General features: G+C 40.2%; 1 protein-coding gene across 11 annotated transcripts in view; it reads right to left on the bottom strand.

The window, feature by feature from the left end:
- FER (FER tyrosine kinase) overlaps positions 1–15,481 on the bottom strand; it is a 456,227-nt gene that overhangs the window by 169,630 nt on the left and 271,116 nt on the right. For 10 of the 11 annotated variants that reach the window (XM_050945728.1, XM_050945722.1, XM_050945727.1 and 7 more), the window contains 3 exons: positions 14,912–14,968; positions 4,355–4,470; positions 1,911–2,005 (listed from right to left, as the gene is read on the bottom strand). In XM_050945728.1, coding sequence (XP_050801685.1) covers positions 1,911–2,005; positions 4,355–4,470; positions 14,912–14,968 — 268 coding nt within the window. Of the gene's footprint in view, positions 1–1,312; positions 1,410–1,910; positions 2,006–4,354; positions 4,471–14,911; positions 14,969–15,481 lie in introns of those variants that run through there. The other variant, XM_050945733.1, reaches the window with a different exon arrangement.

Below are 15,481 nucleotides of genomic sequence, written 5' to 3'. Positions count from 1 at the left end.
TTCTCTGCTTTTTCCCTCCCCTCCATCCCCTCTGCACGGAAGGGACTTGCCTTTGGAGATAGGAGCTGCTGCTGCACAACGCAGTAGGAGGTGGCTCCAGCTGAGGAGGGGCTGGCACAGGTAATGACCAGGCACCTCCCTGCCTCCCCGACCCACAGTAACCGGACACTGTCAGGTCCCCTTTTTTACCAGACTTTCCGGTCGATAACCAGACACCTGGCCATTCTAGTATCTCCATTTGTTATTTTATTTGCAGAGAGAAAATATAAAGCGAGGTAAACAAACACACATGGAGAAAGCTGGGGCAGGTGGTGCAGTGAATGAAAGCACTAGTATTTCACCTATGAAGATCAAAGTTCAAGTTCTAGGTCTGATCACAAGTGAAACTTATTTTAGGTAGTCTCATCCAAATTTGCCACCAGGGAGGTGAAAACATTAGTAATATTCTGCACACATCCATCACTCCTCTAATATAAAGTTAGTACCTAGACATTCCTCTGTCTGCCCCATTCACCAGCACCTGAATTCCTAATTTCTCTAGTTGGGTTGGTCCTGCTCCTGGTGTGCCTGCCATTTTTAACTCTCACTAGGTGTGAAGGACTGTACAAATACTACAAAGGCTACTGAGGCATGCAAGCATGGAAACTAGACCGAATACCCAGAGCACAACAAAGCACACCAGGATCAGAGTTAGGAAGTTTCTTGCATATCTGAAGCCAGGAGGGGGAAAAAATAAACTTTTATGTGGGTGTCAAGGTAGAAATGGTCACAGGGATGGGTAAAAGATTTAAAATTCCATTCGTTGATTCCCCACAGACCACTCTACCAGCGGCCTGTTTTTTCATCTTGTCCTGGGCCCTGTGAATCCTGTACCAAAATGGCAAGAGTGTCTAATGCCAGGAAATAAGAACATTGGCAGAGATGTTTGTGGAAGCCTTCACAAAATATGCCCAGAATAAGCCTGGCTCAAGACAATACTATTAGTCTCCCATTTTCATAAGCTATAAAAGTCAGTCACATGTACAGCATAATCTCAATGAGAAAGACAGTAAATCATAATGGGACTAAGATTTCACGGTTGCATCTGTACTTCTGTTAATACTAAGTATTATAAACAATAAACTACACCCAACCTTCAGTGAAAATGCAGCCTATTTCTTTGTGAATGGAATGGTTCTTGCTACATCCCAGAATATGATTGTGAAGACATTTTTTTTAAAACTCATCACCTGTATTAACTGTGCTGCATAGTAAGGAACATCAGAGGTTACCAAGAACATAGCTTTTCTTGCTACAGATAGATTCAAAGTGGGAATAAAGTGCCTAGCAGCTGCTATTATCCTAACAGTTGGAAACTGTCTCCACCGGCTGGCAAAATACAAACACAGCAGTCCCAAAGTGGTACAAGGCTATCAGAAAAAGAAACAATAAAATTTTCCTAACTAACTTATGTTCATACTTTTTAATGGAAGAGATATACATAAAACACAGAAAAAACTTCAGTGGATAGGGTATATTATAGATCATTACTGATCTGCAACCAAAGATGTTACAGAAGTTGAACATCTAAATTTAAACTCAGTTAACTCATCAATAGAAAAGACATCAATTACATAGGAAGCTCATGAAACAAACGGTTATTTTGTTCTACACTGGAGTGAGGAAAACTAAGACTATTCCTGCACTAAACAAATGTGTAATGGTATTTTCTAACAGCTTGTGTTATTTGAGTTGGTTATAGACAAACTCACAGAAGACCTGCACAGCATCATGGCTAGCATAAACCAAGATATCTGAAAAGTTTATAAGAGTAGATCTGTTGGCATAGATCATGATAATGCTAATCGAGGCAATTAAGACATAATAAACTCAGGGCTCCATATTATAAAAATGCAAATAATGAAATTTACCTGGAATAAGTTCCATAACTATATAAATAGGCTGCCTTTGAGTGCAAACTCCTATTAGCTTGACAATATTGGGATGGTCATATTGCTTGAGTATTCTGCATAGGGTGCAAAAAAAGTTTGATTATGTTAGTATATTTCATTATGCAAGTTGATTAAAATAAATATCAGGGGCAAGTATCTTAAACCTCTAACATTATTTTAAAGCAAAATTTCCCTTGTTATATTATCCAAAACCAAGTTGCTTTCAATGCATCAATGGTACCACTCTGTGGAATTACAATCATACCACTCTGATGAGAAAATAAAAAAATTGTGAATATATTGACTAGTTTACAAGTCAAGATCTACTTAAGTATTCTCATAGTGACCCCACCATTTGTCCACAGCATAAAAGAACTATATAATTTGCAAAACAAGGCAGTCATACCTCACGAGGCCCAGAATTTAACTAAAAGATCAGAACTGGGGAGTGCTGGGAGAGTTCAGTCAAAAACCTTGTAAAGCATCTGTCTGCACTTTGCCTACCCACAGCTCAGCCTCCAACTCATTTTCCTGAGCATTAAATACAGTAAAAATAATTTAAACTGAAAACAACAAATTAAGGATACCTATTCCAATTTAGGAAGCTAAAACAATAAAACTTGCATCTGCTTAAGTAAGGCTATGATGAGAATATTTACAGACAGAAGAATATGCCATGATTTATAAATGAAAAGGAGGGCTGGTGAGAATTCTAGAGAGACATCATAGCTTTTGAAAGTTTGATAACTACTACTTATTAACTTGAACCACCTCTTGTAAAAGAAAATGGAAAGTGTTAGTATGCTTGAATGCCATCTCAGTAAAGAATGTATTTCATTTTCATTTCAATATAAAATCATTTCTTGAGTTGGAGGCTGCTTAGCAAGTGAAGAAATTCCTTGGTAGCCAGCCAGGCTATTAGCATGAAATCAAAGCCATTTTCAAGGAATTATATAGTTGAGATATCCAATAAAAGTCATTTGTATATAGCTAATGTTTTCTACGTTTCTATCTTCGTAAAACTTAGTTATTTATCTAACAATGAAACTATGTTAAACTCTAGAGTGAGGACAGCAAGAAAACTTAGAACATTTTAAAATTATTGTGGTACACTCCCTTACCCTGAGAATTTAAAGGCCATGTACTTGTATTCTCATGTATCAGCTCATATACTTGGGCTTACCACTCTTTTCACCAATGTTTTGTAATATAAATTACTGTATATACTCGTTCATAAGCTGAATTTTGTTAGTAAAAAAGGGAAGCACCAGAGAAGGGGGTTGGCTTATGAACAGGTATAGAGAGGGAGACGTGGGACACAGCCCCTGTCCCCAAGAGAGAGAGAGCAAGAAGAGGCAGCACAGCCAGCAGAGACAGAAGGGAAGAGGTGGGGCCAGTCTCTCTCCACTCCTGGCCACCCTGCTCTCCCCGCAGCCTCCGAAGCAGCTGCAGCTCCAGTGCTGGCAGGCTGCAGCCGTGCTGCTCAGTCCTGCCCCCTGAGCAGGCTGTGGCCATGCCACCCGACCTGCCGGAGCACACTGCAGCGTGATGCCCAGCCCAGCCCACTGGAACATGCTGCGGCCGTGCCACCCCGTCTGGCCCGCCAGAGCAGGCTGCAGCCGCGCTGCCCAGCCTGCCGGAGCAGCTCCAGTCAGGTCAGAGACATCCTCCCCTGGCCCTCCCAGATAAGGTGGGAAGGGATGGGATGGGGAAGAGTGTGGGGGTCACAGGGAAGAGTGTGGGGTCACGTGGAGGGTGGTCACAGGGGTTACTCCCCTGACTCCCAGCTTCTCCCCCGCAAAATATTTCCCCACTAGTTGCTGTCCCGGCCCATCAGAATAAGCAGTTGTCAAGCCGGGACACTTTGTTTACTTAGGTTTACCTCCATGCCTGTGGATGTGAGGTACACAAACTATCTCGGCCCACCAGCGGCTTATCCTGATGGCCTGGGAGCCACAGTTTGCTGACCCCTGAATTATAGGGTCGGCTTATGAACGGGTCATAAAATTTTTCTATTTTTACTTATCCATCTTGGGAGGGTCGGCTTATAAATGAACCAGTTTATGATCGAGTATATACGGTATTATTCCAACCTCATTTTCCCCCACTATCAAGGAATATCCTTTGCCTGAATGGCACAACCCAGTTCTTCCAGAGGGCCTGTTTCTTCCCAAGATTAGTTAATGAGGTCAATATCTACATGTCTTTATGACTACCACTTCTAAAGTCTTGCCTGAGTCTATGATAAGGTCAGGTCTTTGAAAAAAAGCTCTTAATTGGGCGGCAATGTTAAGTTACAGGGCTTATTTATGATTGCTGGAATGGTCACTACAGATATCTGAAATCTTTAATTTTCAAAGTTAAAATTTCAATTAAAAAAAATCCAAGATAAGCACATATTTAATTACATGTAGAGAACTTACCTGGCCTCTGATAAAAATTTTATTTTCAGTTCCTGAGGAAGGTCTTCTTTACAAGTTTTTACAGCAACAGGGGTTTTATCCTTTAATGTTCCCTTATATACTTCACCAAAGTTACCCTGAAATTGCAAATATATATATTCATTGTGCTTTTAAGTCTTCAGAAAAATAAAGCTAATCATTATTCAGGAGAAACAGATACTTCACGTCAAAGAATTTTCATTAGGATCTATGTTTTAAAGATGCTCTTATAAAATCACACACTAACTTCAAAGGAAAATTGTTTTATTTTCTTGCTCTTACTCTAACATCATTCAGTTCATAATACATTTTTATATTTGACCATATCTAACATACAGAATTTGACAAGATATTCTACTGTAACTTTTCTGAAAACAGTAAAGCATTTTCTGAATAAACAAAATAAATTTTTCATCAAATCCTTTTTTTAGTCAGTGGAACTTCATTAACTTCTAAAATATTACTTTCTTCCTTCTCTTTGATATTAACTCCACATCTCCAGATAAGAAAATGGGGAATTGTTAATTCCCTACTCTGACATGCAGAATTTTTGTTATCGGATATGATCTTTGATGGGGCATGACTTGGGAACTGTACTGATTACAGTATAATCAACTATTGTTACAGCCAGGTGGGGTGCGGGAGGAGGGGAGAAGGGAAGGACGAGGCCACATTTCTTATTGTAGCCACACTATAAATCAAAAGTTTGAATGACAGCCTTCTATTGCTTCAGCCATAATCTAGAGCGAAGTGACTGGGTGTCTAGACCCTCCCTTCCACCCCCCCACGTTCTTGGGTGTCTCAGTGAGGAAGATATGGAACTTGGGGAGGAGGGCAGGCGGTTATACAGTGGATGCAGTGGCAGTCTGTGCTCTTGTTGCCTTTCCTGAAGCTCCACCAGAGGCCTGAGCATGTCCGTTTGCTCCTCCATTAACCTCAGCATTGCCTCTTGCCTCTTCTCATCGTGTTCACTGTATGCTTTCTTGGCCTCTGTCACTATATGCCTCCATGCATTCAGCTGTGCCCTATCAGTGCGGGAGGACTGCATGAGCTTGGAAAACATGTCATTGCGAGTGCATTTTTTTCGCCTTCTAATCTGCGATAACCTCTGGGATGGAGATGATGGGGGAGCATAGAAATATTTGCATCTGCGGGGGGATAAAAAGGGAGGGTAGAATTTCAGAAGATACATTTCTGAGAACAAAAGGGAGATTCTTTCACAGTGAATTAAGCAATTCACAGCAGACAGTACATGTGCTTTAGGTACAAGGTCGCATTTTCCCTGTTATATTGAGCGCCTGCCGGTATGGTGATATCACACATGGCTGGGCAACAGAATTCGGTTTCCAGGCAGCCATGGTAAGCCAAAGGGTACGCGGGGTTGACTTCTTCTGCTTTCATAACATGTGGGAACGGTTTCAAACTGCAGCACTCTCCTTTCCCATAGCAAGCAATGCAAGTTGGGTTTGCCATTTAAAAGGAGGGTCTGCGGTTTTTGGGTGGATGTGCAGCACACCATTCCCTCCACCCCATCACATGGCTATTCTCTGGGATGATCCCTTCATCCCTCCCACTACTGCGTGACTATTCCTCAGGGATGATCCCTTTTAGCCAAGCACAAACAGCCCAGCATGAACGGGGTCCTTTTACTGTTCCATTACAAAAATTCCCCTATTTCAACCAGGTGACCATGAATGATATCACTCTCCTGAGGCTAACACAGAAAGAAACAGACTGAATGTTGCTTGAATGCAATCAAAACCCAGGACCATTCGTTGCCATGCTTTGTGCTACAATGGTTCCAGACTACTTGCTTGGAGTGGTAAAGTGTCCTACCGTGGAGGACGAAATAAGGCAGCCCTTCCCAGAAACCTTTTGCAAAGGGTTTCAGAGTACCTCCAAGACAGCTTCATGGAGATGTCCCTGGAGGATTCCTGCTCCATCTCCAAACACATTAACAGACTTTTGCAGTAGCTGTACTGGCAGCGAATGCATCCCAGGTCTTCAGGGCAAATCAAATTGCTTTAAAACCCTGTAGTGTAGTTACAAATGTGCACTCATTAGAGGTGCCTTCTCCAGCTTCAGAGTCCGGGAACCCGCCTTGTGAGGCTATTGGCTCCAGGGTGATGAAAAGGTCCTGGCTGCCAGGGAGAACAGATTCTCTGCTTGCCAGCTGCTGCGCATTCTCCTCCTCCTCATCCACAAAATCTTCCTCCTTGTTGCATGAGACTCCTCCCATACAGGTGTCTACAGACAGTGGTGGGGTAGTGGTTGGGTGCCCCCCAGAATGTCATGTAGCTGATCACAGAAGCAGCATGTACGGGGCTCTGACCCGGAGTGATCATTGCCTCCTTTTGTCTTTCAGTAGGCTTGCCTGAGCTCCTTAACTTTCACACAGCACTGCTGTGTGTTCCCGTTGTAGCCTCTGTCCATCATGCCCTGTGCGATTTTGGCATATATGTTAGCATTTCTTCTTTTTGATAGAAGTTTGGCCTGCACAGATTCTTCTCCTCATACAGCAATTAGATCCAGTGTCTCCCATTCAGTCCCTGCTGGAGCTTGTTTGCAATTATGGGACTGCATGGTCACCTGTGCTGTTGAGCTTGCCACACTGACCAAACAAGAAATTAAATTCAAAATTTCCCGAGGCTTTTCCGGTGTACCTGGCTAGTGCATCGGAGATGAAAGTGCTGTCCAGAGTGGTCACATTGGAGCACTCTGGGGTAGCTCCTGGAGGCCAATACCATCTAATTGCATCTGCACTACCCCAAATTTTACCCAGCAAGGTCAATTTTAGCACTACTCCCCTCGCCAGGGAGGAGTACAGCAGTCAATTTTAAGAGCCCTTTAGGTTGACGGAATGGGTTGGTTGTGTAGACACACTGCTTATAAAATCAACCTAATGCGGCTAAATTCAACCTAACCTTGTAGTGTAGACCAGGGCTAAGAAACTATAAAAAGGTTATACTCATGCAAAGGAGCAGACCATGCATAGGAGCACAAAACTGAAGGGCATATTTCCTTTGTCTGTGCTTGTTGGGTTTTTTTCCCTTCCTCCTCGCCATAAGAACAGATATGGCTAAATCTTAAAGCTATCCCTGGTTTATCTATACACAGATCTCTTTCCTTATGTATGCCTCTGTTTGGAGTTACGTGACTTCAGTAAGCATAGATAGAATTTGTAGGAAGTGCTTTCCTTGTTTCTCTGAGTAAATGAGATTTTTTAAAATAATCACCACACATCTGTACATGAGCACACATACTAATGTCAAAAGCAAAAAGATGGAAGAGATACAAATGGTAAGGAGAAACATATAAAATTCAGATGGATGATAGCAATGCTGTTATAGTTACAAGGTACTTCTATTCTAAATCCCTACTTATAAACACAACTTTGAAAAATGATCTTGCACTAAAAATACCAAGATATAAAACAATATTTAAAATATTCAAGGCTGTACTTGTATAATATTCGTTATATACTATATTCCTTTCATGAAACAGAACTGTAAAATTATTACATCCTCTACTATCTCAAGCCTCTGTTAATTTGTCTAAACTAAGATAAAAGGTATATTTTTAAAACATGTGGGATAAAACATGTTCATGCTTTTTAAAACCCTAATTGTATTTGAACATGTTAGCTCAGTGGTCTCCAATCTTTTCGTCTGGCGCCAGATGAAGGACCGTAGCGGTGGTCGAGCATTCGCCGAAATTCAGGGGCATTTCGGCGGTGACACCTTTTGATGACGCCACTTGTCAGTGGCAAGAGGCGTCATCAAGAGGTGTCGCCGCTGAAATGCCGCTGAAATTTGGCAGCATTTCAGCGGATGCTCGACCGCCGGCCAGGACGTGGGCGCATTTAGATGCCCCCGCAGGTGCCATGGCGCCCATGGGCACTGTGTTGGGGACCCCTGTGTTGGCTGGTCGAGGTGAACCAGAGTGCATTACATAAAGTACACCTGTAATCCTAATTTAGACAAGCCCAATGTCATGGCAATCTTCTTTGGGCAAGAAAGTGCTAGCTGGAAACCCCTTTCAAGTTAGCATCACCACTACATTAGTGCGCCAAAGAAAAAAAAGTGCAGAGAGACAAAGTTCTCTATGAGCCAAGCCTGCTACTTCTACAGTGCTTCCTGGCAATGTCAGCCCAGGGAATGATATAGTAAATATGGATCTCATCACCATAAGACTACTGAGCTCGTCCATAAAAATGTTTAAAGAAAGTCTTTCACACCAGTGAAATTTGGGAGAAGAGAACAGATTCAAGAAACACCAGTTTTTCGTAGCAACTTCACAGCAGCAGCAAGCAAGAGAAGCTGATGGGCTGGGAGCAAATTCTTTTTTAAAAAAAGGCTAGCAAAATGGTAAGGAACAGTATGAAAGCCTCACGCCAGAGAACTAGCTCAATAAAAAATATACACAATAGTTTTCTACAGTCAGAAGTCCTCCTTTTGGACTGTCTTTTACCCTAGAGCTTCACGCAGAAATCCCAATGGTATCAGTGGTGGTTCTACATACAAAATGAAGGTAGACTATGGCTCATTAAGTATTCTAAAATTCTCTCATGCCATTAATAACAGCAATGAGAAGTTCCAAGGGGTGCCCACGCTGGGAAAACTGTGGCACATTCACCGAAACTAGGTGCTTTTAACCATAATACATTACTAAAATCACTTTGCAGCTCCTTTATTACTTAAATTATGGTGTTTTAGGAAATTTTTGACAGAAAATGCTCTTAAAATAATTTATTTAGATATTTTAAGTTAAGTACTTGTATTTTTTTTATTGTTCACAATGTTCCCTTTGAAGTTTGAAATTCATTTTTAATTTCCCATCAAGTTTGTATTCACAGCTCCAATTAGGACTGCTAATTAAAACAGAGAGGCAAAACTAGAAACACTGAGCTGTGGCTGATATTTAACATGCATTTTTCTTCTAGGACAGTGGCTCCCAAACTCGGGTTTGTGAACCCCTGGGGGTTTGCGAAATGTTACAGGGGGTTCTCAGGAAAAAAATCCCTAATGGTGGACAGAGCTGTCCCTAAGGTCCCCAGGCAGCACGGGGCCAGGAGCCCACAGCCCCTGGACTTCCAAGAGCTAAGCAGATCAAAGCCAAGCATATCTATCACACTGAGGAGATTTAAACTTCAAGACTCCTTAAAAGAAACAGAAAGAGAGGTGAATATTTTTTGCTGTTCTTAAAATTAAAAAGGCAGCTAGTATTTTTTTTAAATTATTATGAAGAACAAGTTTAAACATTGTTGTAACGTGCGCTGTTTGGCTGGACTGCTCAAGACCTGAATGCTTGTGTAGGAGGAACTCTTGAGTTGGCTTCTTAAATACCTTCATGCTATTTCACATCTGATACTCCTTGATGAAACATAGGAGCCTTGTCTTATAACAGGATTATTCAAAGTAATACAAGCTATGAAAGTGAGATCTTGGACGAGTGTTGGCACTTTCATAATGTAATAAAAATACTTTAATGATAAATAATAATAATAAATAGTGTGTAATAAGCATGTCACAAAACAAATTTTATATTTCCAACTTCACTGCTTTTTTAATGTATACTTAGGTAAAGGAGAAAATCTCTGGAAATATTCATTTTTAAGAGGGGGTTCGTGAGACTTGACAAGCAAGTGAAAGTGGTTCACAGCCTGTTAAAGTTTGGGAACCACTGTTCTACGAGATTAAAATAAATGATTCTTTGTAACCGCTCTTGCACAGATTTTGGCTCTCACAGAATGCAGGCTACACATGGCATTGCTTTTGTGGAACAAACAGAAACAGCAGCAATTTTTTTAAATTACCTGGCACTGCAAAGATGACTACTAACACAATTAAATTTACATGGGTCAAGGTAATGTAGATATATTTCAAACCTAACTACTTGACAACACATTTTGTAATTTCACAGCTTTATAAAGCTCTGTTGTTATATGTTTGAGCTTTCTAGTTCTTTAAACAGGGATTATTTTCTCCTCTCAACGATTAGTAAGTAGCTTATACTTTGAAATCCAAACTTCGGATAGGTCATCTTTGAACCACAGCATTACTCTCACTCAGCAAGAGCTGTAGATGCTCCTGTGCTTTGAAAAGGAAAATAGAGCATAACAAAACTTTATTTTACTCTATCCTGGTTAATTTTATTTTATTCCTTGTGAAGGAAAGCCATAGGTAATTGAACATAAGCAATCCATTCATTCTGGGGAAGATACTGCTCACTCATTTATTCTCAGTCTGTTCTTCAACATGGTGACCACTATTTAGAAACTTTTAATACATCTAGAGGTGGTGGGATAGAATGTGAGGCCTTGGCTTTATAGCGCTGCAACTTTCGCGCTCAGGGGCGTGAAAAAACACACCCCTAAGCGTTGCAAGATACAGAGCTGTAAAGCCTCAGTGTAATCAGTACCGCAGCGCTGGGAGCGCGGCTCCCAGCACTGCAAGCTACACCCGTAGAGCATGTGGTTTATGTGCAGCGCTAGGAGAGCTCTCTCCCAGCGCTGGCACTCCGACCACACTCACACTTTTGAAATTTCAAGTGTAGCCATACCCTGAGTTGTCTATATGACTTAGCTGGTGTCTTCTGAGGTACTGCTAGTACTGCTCCATACAGCTGTAAACAGAAAAGTCTCAATAGTGTAGCAATCAGCATCTTCCTTCCTCTTTTAATTTGGAGTAATCACAGCACATTTTTAAAGAGCCTTGTCAAGGCAAGATATATTTACAGATTCATAGATTTTAAGGTAGAAGGGACTATTAGATCTTTTACTCTGACCTCCTATATAACAGACGCCTACCAAATTCATGGTCCACTTTGGTCAATTTCATGGTCATAGGATTTTAAAAATTCAGCTATTCAAAACTGAAATGTCATGGTGTTGTAATTGTAGGGGTCCTGACCCAAAAAGATTTTGTCAGGGGGTGTCACAAGGTTATTGTGGAGGGTGTTGTGCTAGTGACCCTTACTTCTGTACTGTGGCTGGCAGCAGCGCTGCCTTCAGAGCTGGGCAGCTGGAGAGCCGGCTGGATGCCCAGCTCTGAAGGAAGAGCCGCCACTAGCAGCAGCGCAAAAGTAAGGATGGCATGGTATGGTATTGCCACCCTTACTTCTGCACTGCTGCCCGCAGAGCTGGACCCTCAGTCAGCAGTCACCACTGTTTGATCACCCCACTCTGAAGGCAGCAGCCACCCTTACTTCTGCGCTGCTGCTGGTGTGCTGCTTTCGGAGGTGGGCGCCCAGCCAACAGTCACCATTCTCTGGCCGCCCAGCTCTGAAGGCAGTGCAGAAATAAGGGTGGCAATACCAAGACCCCCCTAAAACAACCTTGTGACCCCCCCTGAAACTCCCTTTTGGGTCAGGACCCCTAATTCGAGAAACGCTGGTCTCCCCCATGAAATCTGTATAGTATAGGGTAAAAGCACACAAAAGACCAGATTTCATGGTGGGAGACCAGATTTTGCAGTCCATGATGCATTTTTCATGGCCGAGAACTTCGTAGGGCCCTATGCATAACATATACCTTGGAATTTCATCCAGATACTCTCGCATTGAGCCCAATAATTTGTGTTTGATTAAAACATGCTTTCCAGGAAGGCATCCAGTCCTGATCTGAAGACTTTAAATGAAGGAGAGTCCACCACTTTCCATGGTAGTTTGTTCCAATGTCTAATCATCCTCACTGTTAAACATTTGAGCCATTATTACTCAGTATTTTCTCCCCATGAAGGTACTTATAACCATACTCAAATCACTTCTTGAATTTTATTTTGATAAGCTAAACAGATTGAGTTCTTTAAGGGCTTGTCTACACTAACTTGTTGAGCGTCAAGTGTCCATGTGGACTCTCCTGCCATGCAGTAAAATTTCCCTAGTGTGCTTTAATCTACTCCCATTTCAAAGGGAGCAGTAGGCTAATGCAAAACAGAGTTACATCCTAGCTTCCCCCCAAACAAAGCATTTGTGTAGACATTGTTTCCTGCAGACATAATTTTTGTGGCTTTTCTCAGAATCTCCAAATTTTTAACATCCTTTAAAAAACGTGGACATCAGAAAAGGAGGTAATATTTCAGTAGTGGTCTCACTAATGCTGTATATGGGGGAAGTCACCTCCTTACTTTTACTTACAAGTCCCCTGTTTATACATCGAAGGATTGCACTAGCCATTTTTGCCACAGCATCACTCTGGACGTTCATGTTCTAGCATTTGTCTGCTATGATCCCTAAATCCTTTTCAAAGTCAATTCTTTACAGGATACCATCCCCCATTCTGTAGGAGTGACCTGAATTCTTTGTTCCTAGATATATGACCTCACAGTTAATTGTATTAAAATATATTTTGTTTGAACGGGCCCATCTTATCAAGTGATCCAAATCACTTTGTATTACTACCTAGTCCTCATTATTTACCATTCCTCTAATCTTTGTGTCATCTGCAAATTTTATCAGCAATGATTTTATATTTATTTGATAAAAATGTTAAACAGTGGGCCTAGAACAGATACCTGCAGAGCCCCACTAGAAACACTTCCATTCAACCATTTCGCACTGACAGCTGATTTTTTGAGATCTGCCAGTCAGCCAATTCTTAATCTATTTAACACATGGTGTATTGATATTATCTAGTACTGATTTTTAAAGAGAATGTCATGTGGTACTGAGTCAAATGTCTTATAAAAGTCCAAGTACATTACATCTGCTCAACCTTTATCAATCAAACATGAAATCGCATTAAAAAATCAGGTTTGTTTAACAAGACCTACTCTTGCATAAAACCATGTTAATTAGCATTAAGTATAATCCAATCCTTTAATTCTTTACTGATTGAATCCTGTATCAGCTTTTTCGTTATTTTGTCCAGGACTGATGGCAGGCTAACTGGCCTATAATTAGCTCTGTCATTCAGGCTGGCCTTTCTGAATATTGGCATGACATTAGTCTTTTTCCATTCTTCTGGATTTTCCCCAGTATTCCAAGATGTATTAAAAATTAACGTGAGGGGATCAAGGGTGTTTTATGCCAACTCTTTCACAATTCTTGGATGTAAGTTACCTGGGCCTGCTGATTTATCCCTACTGGGTACTGTTTCATATCCTTCTTAATAAGTAATCGACTGGAAAGTAGTTCACCATCTTCGTGTGATATGAGTACATCATCCTACTCCCTTCCAAATACAGAAATGAAATACTTACTGAACATTTCTGCCTTTTCTGCATGTGGTTGCTCCTGAATCAGTTCTTTTACATAACAGCAATATACATGCACGATTGAGGCTTCAGTTATTGGATGTTCTGTACATTTTTCTGTCAAACTATAGCTTGACATAATCATAACTAATTTTACTAACTTATTTTTTCATGCACAGTTACTTAACTTCTTTTACTTAATGTTGAAATGTATTACTTTTGTTCAATGACTCATTGTGTCTGTCTTGCTCACCTAGGGATAATTAATGTTTGTTTTTGTGAGAAGGCCTTGACTGATGCCAGAAATGTGTATTTTTTCCAGCCTGCTGCTTTTCCATGTTCTTCAGTAGAACTGGCATTATAACTGTGTGGCATTTTTAGTGGGCATAATTCTCTGTTTATCTAATGGCAGTTTGTGTTTTTGTTTCCTTAGGCGGTCAAATGGATTTTATCCTGTGCAGCAGAAGGCTTTGATAGAATTTTTCTCTCCTATTCTTTGAACAGTTCATCAATTCTTACAGTATAAGGAAAATACACATTTTACACTAAGTCAGCTGTCTTTGTGTGTGTTCTTTTGATTTAAACCACTTTTCAGGTTTTGGGGCATTAGAGCATTAGGGGCAGTGTAGTAAAGTGGATTAAAACACAGGGCTGAGAACTGGGAATTCCTGAACAATAATTTCAGTACTTGTGCTAACTCACCATGTGGTTTGGCATCAGTTTCACCAAATATAAAATGGACTATAGGGCTAGTTACTTACCTAACTTGTAAAAGTGTTCTAAAGATCTATGTTTGTAAAAGACTTTGATGATGTAAACCACTATGTAAGTGTTAAGTATTATTTTGACTAATGCATCTATTGTGATGTTACCTACACTACTATTTTACTTGCCTTCTAACACTGAACAGGTCATACAAAGTCAGTTCAGTCCACATAAAGCATCCTATTTTTATCAGCTCACTAATTTATGTAAGCATCTTTACTACTTTGCAGTAACTTTCTTCATTGCTTGCATTTTTACAAAACATAAAATTAGATTGTTAAAAATCAGTATGCATATGTAAATGTATGAAACATGCAAGCTGCTTTTAAAACACTTATACCAATCAAAAAAACACAGAACATTTATTATTTATAAGTAAACATGGTGTACTTTTATGTATGCTGAAATTCAATGCTATTTGAAATGCATTAAACCATATGAATTCTACAAAGAAATGTTGTTTACTAGAAAAATAAAAACTCAAAAAATAAGAAAACTACAGACATCACAATCAATACATACTTGGAACTCATAGGCTAAGGATTTATTTATTTTTCATTTAGTTCTGTTGATTACTTACTTTGCCTAGTAATTCTCCCAGTGTGACATCTTCATGATTGAGAACCCATTTCTTATCCTACAGCAAGGAGAAAAAAAACAGTTCTTAGTCCATGCAAGAGTATATTTCCTATAAGATGTATCTGAGCTAGTAGAAATAGACCTAAAGGAATATTTCATTCAGACCATTCAATCAACAGCATGCCAAGACATTATAACCTCAAGAGCTATAAAACAGATTTAAGAAATGTTGCTGCACAATAGAATATTAAAATCTACATTATGGCAAATTTCTCCTTCAGCATGATACTATACATGTAAATAGAGCACAACAAGCATTATTTTCATAAAGCTCAGGATCTGATATCTGCTATTGCTGATTTTAAAAATGAGCTTAGTCAAAGTAAGGAGATAAGCATAAGGAGACTTCCTTTTGCAATATAAAAAAATAACAAACCTAATTCTGACTTGATCCAGCAAAATAGTTTCCCTTCCAGTACATTATAAAAAGAACCAGTTTTTCTACAGATCAACTGGCCATGTGTTAGCATTTATTAAACCTACTGTGTACAGTTTTATGTATTTCTCAAGC

This window comes from Gopherus flavomarginatus, chromosome 3 (genome assembly GCF_025201925.1).
Source record: "Gopherus flavomarginatus isolate rGopFla2 chromosome 3, rGopFla2.mat.asm, whole genome shotgun sequence".
Lineage (NCBI taxonomy): Eukaryota > Metazoa > Chordata > Testudines > Testudinidae > Gopherus > Gopherus flavomarginatus.
Note: the sequence above shows the minus strand (reverse complement) of the source record. Positions and strands in the feature narration are given on the sequence as shown.